The sequence below is a fragment of the Lepisosteus platostomus genome, chromosome 12 (assembly GCF_059453375.1).
Source record: "Lepisosteus platostomus isolate fLepPlt1 chromosome 12, fLepPlt1.hap1, whole genome shotgun sequence".
In the NCBI taxonomy this organism is placed as follows: Eukaryota; Metazoa; Chordata; class Actinopteri; order Semionotiformes; family Lepisosteidae; genus Lepisosteus; species Lepisosteus platostomus.
In genome coordinates this window covers 8,327,316-8,344,291 of record NC_142622.1, presented here as the reverse complement: position 1 = coordinate 8,344,291, position 16,976 = coordinate 8,327,316, and the positions used below count along the sequence as shown (strand labels likewise).

At 41.4% G+C, this 16,976-nt stretch overlaps 1 protein-coding gene across 17 annotated transcripts in view; it reads right to left on the bottom strand.

The window, feature by feature from the left end:
* Positions 1-16,976, bottom strand: part of ubr5 (ubiquitin protein ligase E3 component n-recognin 5) — a 59,614-nt gene that overhangs the window by 14,778 nt on the left and 27,860 nt on the right. For 6 of the 17 annotated variants that reach the window (XM_088600753.1, XM_088600754.1, XM_088600755.1 and 3 more), the window contains exons 10-40: positions 16,775-16,891; positions 16,581-16,691; positions 16,184-16,338; positions 15,826-15,943; positions 15,499-15,683; positions 15,117-15,226; positions 14,451-14,563; positions 13,812-13,955; positions 12,967-13,078; positions 11,410-11,564; positions 11,035-11,232; positions 10,467-10,677; positions 10,283-10,336; positions 9,520-9,646; positions 8,807-8,958; positions 8,077-8,172; positions 7,567-7,690; positions 7,244-7,341; positions 6,822-6,970; positions 6,600-6,691; positions 6,005-6,151; positions 5,800-5,918; positions 5,302-5,428; positions 5,082-5,211; positions 4,808-4,968; positions 4,399-4,638; positions 3,970-4,093; positions 3,432-3,543; positions 2,934-3,065; positions 1,324-1,356; positions 451-708 (exon numbers count right to left, since the gene is read on the bottom strand). In XM_088600753.1, the coding sequence (XP_088456879.1) occupies positions 451-708; positions 1,324-1,356; positions 2,934-3,065; positions 3,432-3,543; positions 3,970-4,093; positions 4,399-4,638; positions 4,808-4,968; positions 5,082-5,211; positions 5,302-5,428; positions 5,800-5,918; positions 6,005-6,151; positions 6,600-6,691; positions 6,822-6,970; positions 7,244-7,341; positions 7,567-7,690; positions 8,077-8,172; positions 8,807-8,958; positions 9,520-9,646; positions 10,283-10,336; positions 10,467-10,677; positions 11,035-11,232; positions 11,410-11,564; positions 12,967-13,078; positions 13,812-13,955; positions 14,451-14,563; positions 15,117-15,226; positions 15,499-15,683; positions 15,826-15,943; positions 16,184-16,338; positions 16,581-16,691; positions 16,775-16,891 (4,204 nt within the window). The remainder of the gene's footprint in view (positions 1-450; positions 709-1,323; positions 1,357-2,933; positions 3,066-3,431; positions 3,544-3,969; positions 4,094-4,398; positions 4,639-4,807; positions 4,969-5,081; positions 5,212-5,301; positions 5,429-5,799; positions 5,919-6,004; positions 6,152-6,599; positions 6,692-6,821; positions 6,971-7,243; positions 7,342-7,566; positions 7,691-8,076; positions 8,173-8,806; positions 8,959-9,519; positions 9,647-10,282; positions 10,337-10,466; positions 10,678-11,034; positions 11,233-11,409; positions 11,565-12,966; positions 13,079-13,811; positions 13,956-14,450; positions 14,564-15,116; positions 15,227-15,498; positions 15,684-15,825; positions 15,944-16,183; positions 16,339-16,580; positions 16,692-16,774; positions 16,892-16,976) is intronic. The other 11 variants (XM_088600767.1, XM_088600769.1, XM_088600768.1 and 8 more) reach the window with 6 other exon arrangements.

Sequence of the window (16,976 nt, the reverse complement as noted above, 5' to 3'; positions counted from 1 at the left end):
CCACACTGATATGCACAGACTAAAAATCAAATTTTTAAATAAACTGAATTTAAAACATGGCCCCAAGAACTGTAGATTAAGACCTGTGTGTCTGAGAAATGTTTCATTTTATCTTGCCAGCCCTGCTGCTTCCTTTGCAGTGATATGTGCAATTTTTTAAAAAATTGACGTTGTTACTATATTGTCTACCATGCACAGGACCAAATAGAAAAATGTGGGTACAGCACAGGCATTACGCTTATGGGATTCAGACCTCTAGATAAATTGCTCACTCAGGCTATCACACAACTGGGCTGTGAAATCTTATTCTCCTAAGATACTGAGACAAGTAGTTATGGAAACAGTAACACTGAGTTAGTTACCATTCAGTATGAGGCTAATATGAAAATGCAGATGTAAACTTAGCAGCAGAGGGAGTGATGCTCAGCTGATGGTGCCCAGTGTTTTTACCTGCAGGCGTGGAGGTGCTGGACGGGGCGCTGTTGGTGGCTCTTTGGCTCTGGGTGTTGCGTACTGCCCATTGCATTGACCGCGGTGCCTGGGCTGCGCTGTTGGCATGCGAGCTGCTGGTGGTCCTCTCCAGGGGCTCGTCCACCATGAACGTCTCCTGGTCCACGTCATCGCTCTGGCTGCTGCTGCTGTCCGAGTCGCTCGAGTCATTCGACTGGGAGTCGTCCTCTGAAAAGAAGGCAGGGACACTGCTGGCACCTTCAGGAGGAGGGATTCAAAACAAAGACAGTTCAGTGTGGGCAGAACAGGGGCTGGCCGCTCCCCCTACTGAGATGCAGGAAACACTCGTTAGTTCTCAAAGCCACCGCAAGACACATGCCACCACTACTAGACACAAATCACTAGGGTTCACCGTGAAAAATATGAATTGGAAAAGCAGCTATATTAAAACTTCACAGTCTCAGATAAATAGTAGCTCGACTAGGATTTTTTTTACTGTAAAAAATGGCATGTTTTCCTTTTTTGCCATCATGCAATCCCAAACTTACAATTTATCAGTTAACTGTTAAACCTTCATCACTAGTGGGTAAGCCAGAATCACATCAAAGGAACGAAAAGTGAAACAGAATCCAGAAGCACATCTAACTTTTTTTAAAGATCAATACACACACCAGTTAGCAGGATAAGCCATATTTTTTAGTTTGTTAATTACTACAAAAACAAAGGCAGTTTATATTGTTAGCACAGTAGGTTAACAAACGATAAAGACACTAGAACAAGGCTAACTTGGGGAAATGTCTTCAGATAAACCTGGTGTAAAAAATCAAGGTCACTCTTATCCTGATATATGTATAAATAAAGAGGAGCCCATACCAAACAAAGGAAATGCCAGGGAGGCCCTACTTCCTGCAAATGAAAAATTGTGTGTTCAACCAGAGACTAATTTCAATAGTATTGAAATGTATTACAGATGGATTTACTTTTGTCTACTTTGGAAATATCACTAAAGCCATGGAAATAAGATCCTAAAGCCGTGTGGGTATTCTAATTGACTGCTTTAAAAAAAAAACTTTCCTGAGGAAATTACAAAATATCTGATGCAACTGCACTAACTTACACAAAATTCATTTTAAAACCAGAATATTTGGACAGATGATGGGCTGTGGTAAGTCTGCTTTAAATTAGTGTATTTGACGAGGTAAACAAGACCATGATTGATTGAGGGAGTAACGAATGAGCAATTTTATACTATATCGATCCTAATGCATCTATACATGTACAGCAAAAAGTTTGCAAGACCTTCATCTAAGTTGCACAGTACTATACTGGGAGTGGACAAAAAATGGAAACACCAAGGTAAGGTAATGTAACAATGCAATGGGTCACCACATGTGGCAGTATGACATCATTCTCCCATGAGGAAGTTAATCAACCAAACAGCGTCATCCCAGAACAGCCCATCATTTCTTGATTGGTTTCAGTTCTGGTTACTGTTAAGGCCAGTGCCGTGCTCATCAAACCACTGGGCGACCACATGGGCTGTGTGGGGCCTTGTCATCCTGGCAGATACCCCACAGGTGGGAAAGAAATGCTGCAACACTGGGTGAAGATGATCACTCAGTACCCTTAAGAAGGGGTTAGCACTGACCTCGCTTTCTATGGGAAACACTGCACCCAAACCATGCCAGGAAAACACACCCCACAACATTACAGACCCACCAGAACCCTTTATCAGAGATCTTTTGGGTGGTACCACAAGTCCACTCTCTGTCTGACCATTTCTCCATAGTCTGTGTTCTCTACACCAGGAGGCACACACGTGTCCACAGTGCCAGTGCACTGTGATGTGCACAACACCTCAACTGTGGTGCATCCCGCTCTGTGAGGATCTCAGTGCACCGTTTTTGATAAAACTGGGCATCATGAACGTGGAATGGCGCCTCCCACTGCTGCCCAATGCCTTTTCCTCGCAGGTCCATGCTGACTATCGTAGACATAGCCACTCATAAACTCAGCAAGTTGAGCTGTCTTGGTCAGGTAAGCTCCTGCCAAACAATCAACCCTCTTTCAAAGTCACCACGGTCTCCTGTTGCAGCTATGGTAGACAATTACAATCCTCCATGGTCCCTCATTTTTCTTCATGACCCTAAGCACACTGGGACCTGACATGCTTAGCCCTTGCTTTGGGGAAGTCCTTGCTTTAAATTTATTTGTTGTCCCTTATTTCCCCAGGTGTCTCCTTTTTTGTTCACTACCTGTATATCCTTTTATAGCCAATCACAAGTTCTGTTTTCACAGAGGAAACCAACACCAACATCAGGGAATAACTAAGGATGTCCTTCATCAAAGGGCACTTTTCTTTACCTTGGAAATCGCATAACTGAAAAAAATGTAAAGTTCCTCAAGGGAAGAATTTCTATTATGCCAGGATCTATTTTATCTTGATGCAGAAGCAAGGAACAGCACTTCACGAGAAAATGTACCTGCTTCAGAGCCAGCAGTAGCTGCTGTGACAACACTCCTTCGACCGCTGGCATTGTCCTGGTTGCTATGGTTACTTTCACTGTCACTTTCGGTTTCTGCAGCAGCTAACAGATCAAGCTCCATGTCGCTGCCTGAATGGGGAGGAAAAAGTAACAGGATTCTTATTAACAGAGGAAAAGAAATGGGTCAATCTGTACACCTCACAAAAACGTTTTTGAAACCGCTTTTGGGAGGTGACTTGATCTAGTCTCACTTGTAGTCCTTTTCTTCTCGAGTTTGTATGTACATACCTCCTGCGTTTAGGTAGTAGATAACAAATGAAATGCAAATGTCCAAATACATGGTAAAAAGAAATATTGATAAATCACACCAATACCGAGACACAAAAACATATCAGGTGTCCCCAGTTTTAAAATGGAGGGGAGGATCATTCACACTGGGGCTGTGCGGATTGCAGGTGGTGGGGGCAGCGGCCTCCCTGCTTTGGCAGTGTTTACCGTCTTCATCGTGCTCATCGTGCTGTCCCTCGGCCTCGGCGTTTTCCTCGCCCTGCTCCTCCTGCTCATCGTGGTGGTCCTCCTCCCCAGCCACCCCCTCCACAACCTCCACCTGCAGAACACACACACTGCTCAGGGCCACGTCTCCCCCAGCGCATGCGGGGCACAAGCGCGACGAAGAAAGCACAGGACAAAAAACATTTTTTCATTCTAATTTTAAACAAAATCCTCAATGACAAACCTTCAGTCTCAAATAAACTTACTCCATAAATGAACTGTGGAACAAAGCTGCACAGAAGTGGCCACTGACCTCTTCTGTATTTGCCGTTAGATGTTAAGACTTCCTCTGCCAATAATTTATAAGACATTTAAATAAGTGAAAGGTGTCATTCCTTGTTGGACTATAATAACCATTCAATCTGGGGGGGAAAAACTGCCACCATTCAGACGACATTTTACATTACCCTTCACAAATTAGCAATGCAACATAATAAGGGTCTTTTTACAGATGCATACATTTGGAAAAACGCTTTGTTACCTCCTCTACATCAGCAGACACGATATCATCCTGCTCCTCATCTCTCCCCCGGACTGGCTGGGACTGGCTGATGCGCCTCTGCTGAGGATTCCTCATGATGTACGAAGACTGAGACTGGCTAGAGCTGCAGATAGAGAGATACACCTCGGCTGTGACTGGCAGCCCACTGCACATTCTGCATACAAAAGAGAACCACAGCTTCAAGGCTAAGCTTATTAAACACGGCAGAAAGTCCTACCAAAGAAAGCATGTACTAAATCTGGGAATCCTTCCATTTTTTAAAATTAAATTTGGGAAACGTGTAAGAGTTGTAACCCTGAGCTCCAAATGCAAACGGCGAGTTCCCACAAAAGCCTCCGCATGTACGAATTCTGCTGAGATCATATACGCTTCATAGCGACAGCCCCAATATCCAGCACTGCAGCATACCTGCTGGACTGGTCTGGTGAGGGTCGAGGCGGCAGAGGCTCCACGGAGAAGAGTTCCTCACTTCCCTGCATGGCATCAATGCTGGTGCTGGCCAGGGTGAAGGGCGCAGTGGGACGGGCAATGCCCATGCGCACGGGAACGATCAAGGACTCGGCCACATTGCACAGCTCCTCCACGGCATACGGCAGCAGAGCTTGGAAGACGCGCTTGCACTTCCCTATGGGCTGGGGGATGAAGTTACTGGGGGAAAAAAAACAAAACAATCATGACTTGCAAAGTCCTTCCAGACACCAGGCCAACGTGTTGCATAACACTGAAGGCTTAGACAAATAAAATCAGTTTTCAGGACGTCATTAAACATTTCACACTTTATAGATATTCTAACTGCTGAACACGCGTGTACACATACTTTTTCTTCTTTGACGAGGCCATCTCCACACTGAGAATGACAAAGACCCTGGCCACAGAGCGCAGGAATCTCATGGTGACATTGATGGCTTCCTCCCTTCGACCCGGAGTGTACTTGTTTTGAAGTTCTTTCACCAAAGTTCCCAGCAGGGTGTCTAAAAGCTTGAAGGACAAAACAAGATAAGTATTACACAGGTTTTTTTTTTTTTAATTTGACAACTGCTCTTGGATTTTTTTGTCTTTCCTCATCCAAGGCAAATTAAGGCAGTACTTACTGTAATGTCCGCAGTGCATTTAACAATGAGACAATGGGTAAAGCAGTCAAGCCGAATGGTTCCACTCTGCTGGTTGAGATATACTTGCTCTTCTGGAAGAAGGTGACCTATTCTGCTGCTTGCACTCAGTCTGCAAAGGAAAATCAAGGACATCGTGTCAGCTGAGCTAGAACTCTTATTTAGAAAGAACTGAAGGTCCACAGTCAACAGCGGTACTCACGGATCTTTGTTCTCCTGTGATCCAAACATGATCATGGACTTCAGGGCATTCCAATCCTGCAGCACACGCTCCAGAGCCAGCTGAGCAAAGCGGGGTGGCTCCAGGTCGTGATCTGGCATGTCCGAATCTTCCAGGGCAAAAAACACCCATCGACCAGTTATATTACACAGCCAATCACAAAAATGTCAGGTGACTGGCTTCTCAAACACTTGAAATTTGATTTACAAAATATATTTCCTCACAATTTTCGCACAGTTCACTACAATCCAGACAAAATATTTCAATCTCCAGGGCTTCAGCAACATTGCTTACTTGGCTCTTAATGTTTACAAACATCCTGTAACAGGAACAAACTGACATATAAAGCAGAACGATGCATCCTCCAGCCCTTCCCACAACATCTGTCAGCAGCAAATCTGTGGTTATAATGAGCTACCATGTTTCCAACAGTGAAAAGCTTGCAAGCACCTAGACAATCATTAATCAGGCGCAACAGACCTTCAGCATTAGCTGCCTTTCGGTTTCTGTCCTCTCGGATGCGTGGTGGTCGATACTGGCAGTGCTCTACTGTCTGCCTGGCCACAGTCTGGACCAAGAACAGCAAGAGATGCTCTCCCCTGTGGCGAGACAGAACATTCTGTTACACACACTGCAAAGAGCGATCAACAGATTGTCCCCCGAAAGACAACTGGCATATACTTGCCTGCTGTTTGGCATGGTGACAAGGTTAGTGGTGGTGAGCAGTCGGTACAGCAGGTCAAGTCGGGCAGATTTCTGTCCTGCAATCAAGGTTTTACACTTGCATTTCTCCCAGCAGTCACAGTATGCTGTAGGTGATGTTCTCTTGAGCCTGCGTGTAAACCACAAAAACATAACTCACATGACATTCAAGTCACCTGTTGAATAAGGTACACAAGTTACTGTCATCAAGAGGCTTTGCAAACAATGGTAATGCATATAGTCACTGATAGATAGATAAGACTTTATTAATCCTGTAGGGAAATTGATGTGTTACAGCAGTCCAGCCCAAGACAACCAAAACAGACATCAGAATAGTTATAAAACAAAAGACAGCTTGGTGATGTATTCATCCTCATTTAAGGTTTATGAACCAAAACAGTAACAATGCACTCATAGCAGCTGACATGTCCTTTTCTTTACATTTCCATTTAAAAAATGCTTCCTCATGTTATGTAATTTAATCTCAGACTCTGCATAGAAAGATACACAGATATGACATCCTAATACTCCATAAACATATAGCAAAACAGCCATGTATCTTTATGAAACACACTCACTTGCAGTCATGTCCTTTGTGGCACACCCTGGCGCATTCCGTGCAGCAGCAGAGAGACTCCAACAGGCCACACGTCCTGCACTCAAAAATATCCTGAAATGCCAAGATGAATATCCGAGTCAGAAAGACCCTGCTGAGCTTCGTCTTCTTCAGCAATCTCTTACAGAACTACAAAACTGTGCCACCCACATCCGATAAGCCCACTGGAATGTGAACAGCCCACCTGATTGATGTGCTCTGCTCCAGTCCACGTGAAGCTGCAAGTGTCATTACAACAGAGGACATAGAGAGGAGAGTCATCCGGGTTGGTTCCAGATGGACAGATCATTTCCATGAACACAGCATCCTCCTTTTCACTCGAGGCAGGATCACCTACAGTGCAGGGTTATATCGCTTCAGTGATAAAGCGGACAGTGCACAAAAATCTCCTAGATGTGTTAGACAAAACGGACCACTGACACAATTAATACAAGTCACAATTAATACTTCAAATACTGACAGTATAGAAATGCCAAAATAAACACAGCAGCAGACTGACACCGTGAAACAAGTAAGGTTTCTTCGCTTGGTTCTGTGAAAGCAATAAAAAACTAACCCTGTGTTATAGTTTCAAGCTGTAGAAATCAAAAGAGAAGAACTACTAACCTTTGGCTATTTTCTGAGCAGCTTCAAGAATGGTAATAGCAGCTGGATATGCTCTCCCACTAACAGCAAGCATGAACGGAGTCATTCCCCTCGCATCCCTGTGCATTTCCAAAATTAAAAATCATTAATCAGGCGCAACAGACCAGTGATGCACTAAACTCATATCATTTATCATCATAACTTTAAAAACATAAAAAATAATGAGTGCTTAAAAATGAAACTGAATAGTATGGGCAAATTTCTTCACTGCCGCAAAACCGAAGTTTGTCCTAAAACTCCCGGGTGATTACAATTTACACTTGTGTTCAGGCAAGGCCACGTACTTTGCAGAAAGCAAATCCCGGAGATAGGGACGAAGAACAACACTGTCACACATCAATTTCAGTATCAAGTGGGCATTGGCTTTCCGATCTTTGGACTCCACCACTGATGGCTCAGATGAAGGGCCTGGTAAGAAAAAAAAGGTGTTTTTTTTAAAGGAGCAAAAAAGCATGTCATGGAACAGAAAAAAATGTAATCACTACGCAATACACAACAGTCCATATTCAAGCTGCTTCACACATACCAGATGTTCTGATAGCTTATAAATACTGCAATTATATGAAATATATATATATATCAAAGATCACTTTTATATACACCAAAGAAACATTCCCTTAACTCTAAGAGTGAAGAACTGGGAGGCCAAAATCTCTTAATTTGTAGGGGGAAAGAAACACGGGAATACAGGTTTTTCTAAAGTACTAAAGCAAATGGTTTGCACTGCCACATCTGTATAGAGAAGGTCTTCACTGAAGAAACAGCAGTGCTCCTGTGTTCTGCTCTCAGCTCACCTGGTATGGTGGAGGTGCTGGGTCCCTGGCCAGTGCCCGCTGATGTGGTGGTGAGAGAACCCACAGCTGGAGCCAGTATAAAATCAATATCGCCATCTTGAAGAAAAACAAAGAGCGGACATATTAAGACACCCCAGTGATCATGAAACCACACTTCAAGGCAAAACAAGTTTATGATGTGCAAACACTCTGATCACCACAGGAAAAACTTTAATTGGGTCAACTTTAACATGTTCATTCTGGACTTTAGCAACAGCACAGTAAAAGATTTACTATCTGGCTCCCTGGGGCAGCAACAAAGAAAGCAAGCTGGATTCAACCAGAAATGTTCCCAATTAGTAAAGTTCTCCATAGCAAACAGCAGTTAACATAGCTTCCAGGTTACTAAAAACCTGGAGACTCAATTTTTGTTTATTCTACTGCGCATGAGATGGCGCAAAAAAAGAAATTCTATGTATTTTGAACAATCCTCTAACCAAAAAGTTGTATCGAACTGGGGTTGATACATACCATGAAAGATATAAACATCTCACCCTCATGAACACGTTACTAAGTTACAAGACGACAACTGACAATACAACACAGGCAAACCAAAGGCAAATTATTCTATGATGCTATCAGCTAAAACCATTCATGAAGCTTATGTAAAGGACGTATTTTAACCTTATATACAAAAAAGAGAAAAGGGAAGCCTTCAAACACTAGAAGCTGCTCAAAGACAATGAGTCACCTGGGTCCATGGGGGGCGGGTCTGGTACCCAGCTGGGTGGAGCGATGGGAGGGGACACTGGATCCTGGTGGTCACTGGACGAAGGGCCGGACTCGTGTCGTCCCAGACCAGCGGCTCTCAGAGAGCGCCTCATCATCTCTCGCAGCCGCAGACTAGGGAAATAATAACCCCGCGTTAGGATACAGGGCTAGAACTCACTATAGGACCACCAGCAGTAAGACACATGGGCAGAAATGCAGAGACACAGCACAACTCCAGTCAGAGGTGCAACCTAAAAGACCAAGAGATTTCCCTGAATTTCACTATTCTGTGAGGAAAAACTGCAAAGAAAGAACGTTCCCCTATACTTAAGCAGTGTAAGAAATGCACAAATATTCTGAAATGGCAAATTCTAAACAACAACTTTTACAACTCCTAGACAGAATTATATCATAATACCATAAAGGCACAAACATGAGGCTGCACAATAGCATACTAGTAGTTTCCTCAATAGATATTTGTACTACACAGCCCAAAACGCATATAGTAACTCTATCCATGGCAGTATTCCTCCCATTATCAGGCAGTATTCTTTTTAATGGCTCAGCACGAGTCCTGCTTGAGAATTTTCAAACTTCAAGTGTCCATGTCAATGTACGTTAATTTTTCAGTCCATTTTAACAGATTGTGAAAATTTCAATGAGTAAGTCGAGTCCGAAAGATGGGGAGCCCACCCTCTGCTGCTTGAAGACCCTGTTCTATTTCCAGAGCTGTTGCTAGAAACCACAGAGATCGCATTGGCTATGGCTTCGACCGCAGACAGTCTCTCTGCAAACGTGTTCCTCTCTGACCGCTCAGCTTCTGGAAAACACCAATGACATAATACTGAGTAAAAGGCCAAAGGAAAATGAGAAAAGTACAGCATATTCCCCAGTGGAAAAAGTAAGTCCGCAATGTTTAGGAGGTACAATTATAATGTCTGAAGATGAGATGAAGGTCAAAGGTCTTATTGGAACCCTCCCAAAAAAATACTTACAGATGTTTTCTTATTGGTTTTCATACACCATACTGCTTTTGTAGGATATTTTGTTCAGATGTATGTTTTTGAATGGTTCATGAACAACAACAACAAAAAATTATCAAACAGAACATTTTATCAAACTAAACACAGCACCTTCAGGGTCTCAACAGCATTTTGGAAAACCATCGGGATATAGGAACAAGTGAGAAAAGCATTTTTTTTTAATTGCTGGGAGGATAGCAAATACAAAAAACAAAACAATATACTACATTTAGTACAATTTAGAACTGGGCTCACTAAGCATTTATCAAAAAAATGCAATTCCAATCTCTGTGCCTCACTAAAAGAGGTAAGGCAATACAAGCATTGCAAGTACCGTACATATAGGCCATGGCACTTGAAAGACTTTTTTAAATGTCATTCAGAGCATATTGATCTTTACTGGCAAACTTCCTTATGATTACATCAACTTTTACCTCTATATTGCAATCTTCTTTCAGATTCCCCATGTCTTTGTTTGTAGACAGCTCCTGGAGACATACCAATGCAAGGTATCGAGACAGTTGTTACCTACTGTACCATTACCGGCTGACCATTCTACCATTGTGCATCCATAGATGCCTCTGTTATTAGGCAAAATTCTTTAAAATGCTACCTTACCTTCTTCCTCTTTAGTTTCTTTGTTGCTGACAGGGAAGCACACAGAAACGCATGTGTGCAAGATGTTGCGGTTCCCATCACACCTGTGGCCAAGGAGTGCATGCAGTGCTTGAGGCGTTTGCTCTAGCAAAACGGCTTGCTCCAGATTTATCAAATACTGCCTGCATGCTTCATAATCACATCTTAAGATGTGCTGCATCAGGGTTTGCTTCTGCAAGACAGAAGTCATGAGAAATGGCCTGTAATCAACTTTCAGTGAAGCCTCAAAAATGAAATTAGTCATGACAACTCCCATTCCATAAATTTCACCCTTTAAAATCTAAATCAGTGAAGCGGAATTCTGTAGAAAAACTGCAGAGGTTTTTGAATTGGTGGCACCTACTTTATAGAGATAAGCCAAAGTTCTATTTTAAAAAAAAAGTATATAACAAATTTAACTTGATTTTCCATTTTTCTACAAGGCTTTCATTTAGATTTAATCAATTTAAGTCCTCAGACACAGACTGTATTAAAATGACAGTGACTAAAATGACCAGGCCTTTCAATTCACACCACTTGGCACACTTACCTCAACAGCCATTATTATAACAGCAGCTTTCTTCTTAATAGTGGAGTTGGCAGGAAGATTAGTTAAGGAATGCACTCCCATACCAAGACTCGAGATGGGTGGCAAATCTAACCAGTCAGGGTCTCGTATGCCACCCATGCAGTCTTTAGCCATTGGGTAGATAGTTCCATTTCCATCTCTTAGAATGATAGGCGATTCCTGTTTATAAAGATTCAGAGTCATAACAGAAATAAGTTACTATACTGCTTCTGCATCCAGTGTTCTGTTTCACATTAACAACCACCAGTGTTTAACTTACAAGGAGGTGGGGTGGGCTATATCTCAGCACAACTTTTAACTCTGTGCTCCAAGAGAGCAACACTTTTTTCCCCTCACCTGCCCCGCTGTGAAAATTGCCACATTCCGTTCATTCTGTCCCAGAAAGGCAAGACTGCTGGTGGGAAAGTTATTTTCCTGTTCTGCTTTGCCTGTTGCCAGGTCAAAGATGCAGTATCGCACCCAGCTGCCGGTCTTCAATACAGCATGTACTCCTAAAGAGCAAAAACAATTAACAACATTTACACATCTCCAAGAGTAAGAAATCTCTGTATGAAAATCGTGGTGGGAGCCAACGCAATGAAAAGAAACATCCACATTTTTAAAAACTGTAAACCGACATTTCAATGATTTTAGTTTTATTCCGACTCTGGTGCAAGCACATTCAAGCTATACCTGCTAACCCCTAGGCCAGACATCACATGCCCTACTCAAGGAATATTTTGTTTTATGTATTTTTATATATATATACACAAACCCAGACCTCTTTTTACGAATGTTTATACGAAAATTCAATATTACGAAGCGGGAGAATTGTTACCCACATCTCGAACAATGAAAACCAACTTCCAAAATATGAAGAAGCAGTAGGAAGAAATTTTGAAACCTCCACCAAACGCAGAGTGAAGAGGAAGATCTCATACGACTCGCCTCGTATTGAGTGTTCGCATCACAGTCCACTAACCAGTAAGGGTGTGGGCTAGCACAGAGCCTACAGAGTGGCAGGAGAGACGTGTGTGATAGGGTTAGCCGAGTCTTGCTTCATGCATTTTTTGCTAGTGTGTGCACTTTTACTTTTTGTAAGAGTATGTGGTTTAGACTTTATCATGGACTAAAGGTATTGAGAAAATGAAAATTGGGTGTGTAATTACACAAAAAGCAAATGAAGTGGTTACTGTACAATACAGTGCTGTACTGTACTTAGTTGTGATTAATGATGCCTTCCTAGCTAAGCGGTGTTTTTATTACTAAAAACAAACCACAGTATGAATGATTTTTTTGTTGAAAAAGGCAGGGGTGACATTGAGGTTGGAAACCGATGATAATTTTGCCCCATAAGAAATAACCGAATAGGCTTTCCTGTCACATATTTTCACTCTTCGAAAGGGTTTCTGGGAACGGATTATGTGTTGTAAAAAGTGGTACGGGTGTATACGTCTCGTATATTTATATAGTATTTTGGTACTACATAGCCAGAGAGAACCTGAACTCCAATGCATTGTACTTTTTAGCCATTATGCACCAGCAGCACCATTAAAGTGAGAAGGTGTCTAACAGAAGTAAGGAGACATTTAGGTATGTAGTAGTTCAGGCAGGTAGCTGCGTCAGCATGCGTAGGCTGCAAAGGAACAAGTAATAGGTTTATTCCATGCTGAAAAAAAAAGGAAGAAAGAAAACATAACGTTTCGGCCATGGAGCCTTCTTCAGGTGTGAATAAGCTGAAGAAGGTTCCACGGCCGAAACGTTGCGTTTTCTTTCTTCCTTTTTTTTCCAGCATGGAATAAACCTATTACTTGTGACATTTAGGTATGCCAGACTGAGCAAGACCCGAGTCTGATAGGAGAAAGTATTGAACACTCAGGTTGAACTTCTCCGCAGTGCATCAGTTAAACTAACCTTTCGAATCCACATTTACGGCCAGTATTTCAGCTTTTTCAGGGATGCAAAGTTTCTTAGGTGTGCGCTGGAAGCAATCCGGAACCTTTGGAGTGCCACCAGTTTTTACAACCTATTGGAAAACATGATGGGAAGTCAAGAAATCATGGAAGGAATGGTTTATAAAAGGAATGCATAGATGCTTACAAATTTCCCAAAACATTTACAAAATTTCAAAGCATACTACCATTGCCTTTTTTGGCAATTAATTAAGGACAGAATACCTTAATTATGATCTCAGGGTGGAGTATTCATGAAGTAAATACCCAATAAAGAGTGTTTAGGTTTGTTTTTTATTTTTACATGCATTTCTTAATTGAATTGTTTATTAAGATTATATGTTCAAGGAAATACAACTCAGGATAATATTCTTGGGCAGAGTAAATGATTTTCCAGGGAATTAAAGCTATCTTTCCCAGTTTGGGAATAAAATACAAATTCCATTGTGTAGCAAGAGTTTTGCACTTAATTACAGTAGCTACCTTTTACCCTTTAAGACAAAAAAAACTTTAGGAGGTATTTTATCCTCATATGTTTCACCGTACATTTTAAACGGAGCATACCCAACAACCATCAAAAGTACTCACAAATGTAAGGTAAAAGATTAGAACATTGGAGACTTAATTATAAACAGTATTTTATCAAATATTGTAATAGGTCTCAACAAGAACTTAAATCCATGTGACATGCTGTGGGTAGAAAAATAGCCAAATGCTTTCAGTAAAATGCTTGTAAAGTAATGCGCAAAGCCTTTTAAGAAAAATGTTCAACAAGGATCTTGAATATAGTGGGATTGCTCTCTATACCTGTAGCTCATCTATTCTTAGTAGTCTACAGTCCTGCAGCAGTGATGAGGGATCAGAGTCAGAAGGAGCTGTGCTTTGGTTGCTCATACTGCTGGATGTTCCTGGAAATTTCACAGCAACATATGCACCATCGACTTTTAGCACCTTGAGTTAAAAAAAAGAGCTGTTGCAAATGTTGTATCAAACTGCATTAGACAAAAATCACAATTTATGGAAAAACAAACTGGCAATACAAACGTTGCACAAGACAGAATGGACTTCTTAGGAAGATGATAGATTACTAATAATAGGCAACTAAGTTTAATCAAGTACCTTAAAATATAAAATATTTACTTAGCAGAGTACATACGAAGACTGGATTTTTAGAGACACAAGAAATTGAATATTCTTTCTTAAATTTCTGTTCTTTAGTGTGGTAACACTACGTTTAAGAAATGTTACAATCGTCAATAGTTAATCTGGCAACCTTAGGGGGTGCTTACTGTCCTTTGCCAAATCCCAACAACTCATCCCACTTTTAACTTGATGGAAAAAATAATAAAACACACAAAAGCAAATCACAGATTACCACTAGCTACCGAATTTCAGTACATAGAAGGTTTATACAGAAAGGTATCTCCAAAGTCAGTTCAAACCCACCTTTCCAACAGGGACATTTTTAACATCTTCCACAAATACCACTTCTCTCAGAGGCCACTGCTCTTCATTCACTTTCTCCTCCTCTTTTGGGGCTGGAGTTGAGCGCCGCCGCTCTGTAAAAAGGCACACGGTCGTCAATACAAAGTGCAGATTTTCATCGAAGACTTTGTCATTTCACATTAGCGCAATATTAAGAACGATAGGTACCCGTTTATGCAGTCCAGGGTATTTGGCAAGGAAGATGACTGCAATATACTAAAAGCAAATTTGAATGAATCTGAGGAAACCTTCTCTGCTATACACAGACTCTTCAGGTTACACAAGACTCACGATTTGATTTTCTGCAACATGGGTTGATGGGTCCCATCAGAAAATGCTTCATTGAGGGAAAGTTTATATTACATGGGTAATGACAAGTGTTGCAGCAGTTCTGTCTGTGAATGAATAGCAGGGAGGAAGCACAATGCAATCACCAACAGCATCCAGCAGGGCTGTTATACACTTCAGACTCGCTTTGCATTTGTGTACGTGTGATAACCTTCACATTATCACTCCGACTTAAATTTAATCCTGATTCTAGCTGAAATGCTAGAGACAGTACACAACTGGAAAAAACTTTGAAATAAAGGAACACATAATAGTTAACATTGCAATTAATAGACATACTGTAGGGCAGCGATGCACTGCTTGCGATAGAGGATGTGTCACTACAAGTAGATGCTGGAGAAGGAGGTGGTCCCATCTCAGTCTTCACAGACTCAGGTTTGTTCTCCGTTCTAAGGACAGAAGTTAGAAATGAATCTGTTAAACTGGTTAACAGTATATTTAAACAAGGGAATTTTAAGAATACTACAGAAGAAATTGAGCTGGACTAATTCTAGATCCTGATATGACATCAAGTTATACGTGTGGATTCTGCTGTGAAGTTCAAAGTGTTTTTTAATAAGATGAAAGACACTATAAAGAGGAGAGCATCACAGAGCCAGAGCTTAGAAAATCAACCGAGGCAGCAATTCTGCACAACAAAATCTGCATCCACTGCACTTACTTTGTTTCTGCCGTCTTGCTAGTCTTCTCCATGTTTTTCAAGCTCTCTGGTGACCTGAGCTGAAACCTGCAACTGTCATTCATGTTCCATACGGATTCCATCAAGACCCCCACTTTAGGAATCCCAGCATTGACGGAAAAGGCAACTGCCCCTGCATGGTAAAGAGGGTTGTTCCTCAGGCAGACCTAATGATGGCAAAATAGGAGAATGTTTACAACAATTTAATATACCAACAGGAATGGTCACATTTTAAAGAGAAGCCACGCGACATTAAAAAATGACAAATCCACGCGACATTAAAAAATGACAAATCCACAATCTTCTCACCTGTGTGCCCACAATAATGTTGGGCATAGAGGAGATGCCAGCGCTGGACTTTGGCTTTTTATTCTTGGCTCTGGCCTTTTCTAGCATCTTTTTCCGTTGACTAAAAGGAACGACGCCCCTAAAGAACAAAAAAAGAAGTGGTTTTATTTCTTAAACTACAATGTACCCATTCATTTTTACAAGTTGTTTGCAAATAGAAGGTATTTATTCATAACACTAAAAGGTTAGAAACTACTACAGATTTCAATTGCTTGATGGGTCTCTTCTGGCAACACCAGACACATTAGAGGGATATGATTTAAGTTATAATTTACAATGGTACTATTCCAGACATTTGGAAGCACAAAACAGTACTTACCACCAATACAGGCTATTCTCTAGCTGTGCACAGGTGTAAAGAGCACAGCAATGCAGGGACACAATGCGCTCTCCTTGCAGTTCAGTGAAGGTCTGTGTGCTGTGCTCCAGCTTTGATGCTACAGTACTAAGTGTATCATCCACCCATGTGGCAACCTTGTGAGGAAAAAAAAGATTTAGACATACCTTACAACTAAAAAAAAAGTAATCAAGTTTAATATGTCCTGTGCAATGAATACGATAAAGCAAACAATGCATCGTCAAACTTTAACATGTCTAATGCGGCAAAGATGCTCTGAACCCAAATACAAGATGAACAAAAATACAAATGCTTAAGTGTCCCTATATTTAATATTTTGTTAATTTAAGAAAGGTAATAGAACGGCTGGCACACTGACCTTATTGCTCTCGGTAGCAACAGTAGCTCTTATACTATTGGCAGACAAGAGGGTGATTTTTTCGTTGATCAGTCCCAGAAAACTGGCTCTTGGGTGATGCACAGCAGGGTTCTGCAGATTGGAATTTTGTTTTAAGATTCTCAGCTGTAAAAAGTGTGAAACATCTATAATCACAGTCTACGGCATGACAATACCTGTGCGTTTCTATATGGTTCAGTGTCACTCCACTTCCACTGATAGAGTTCTCCTTTTGAACTCACTGCCACCAGTTCAGAGTACAAGGCCCCAATGCTGAGAAACTTCGTACCATCCTTTATAGGGAAAAAATAAAAATAGTTTTATATCCATTATTTCAAGGAATCAACTGTATCAAGTACGAGCCTCTGCTTTCAAGAC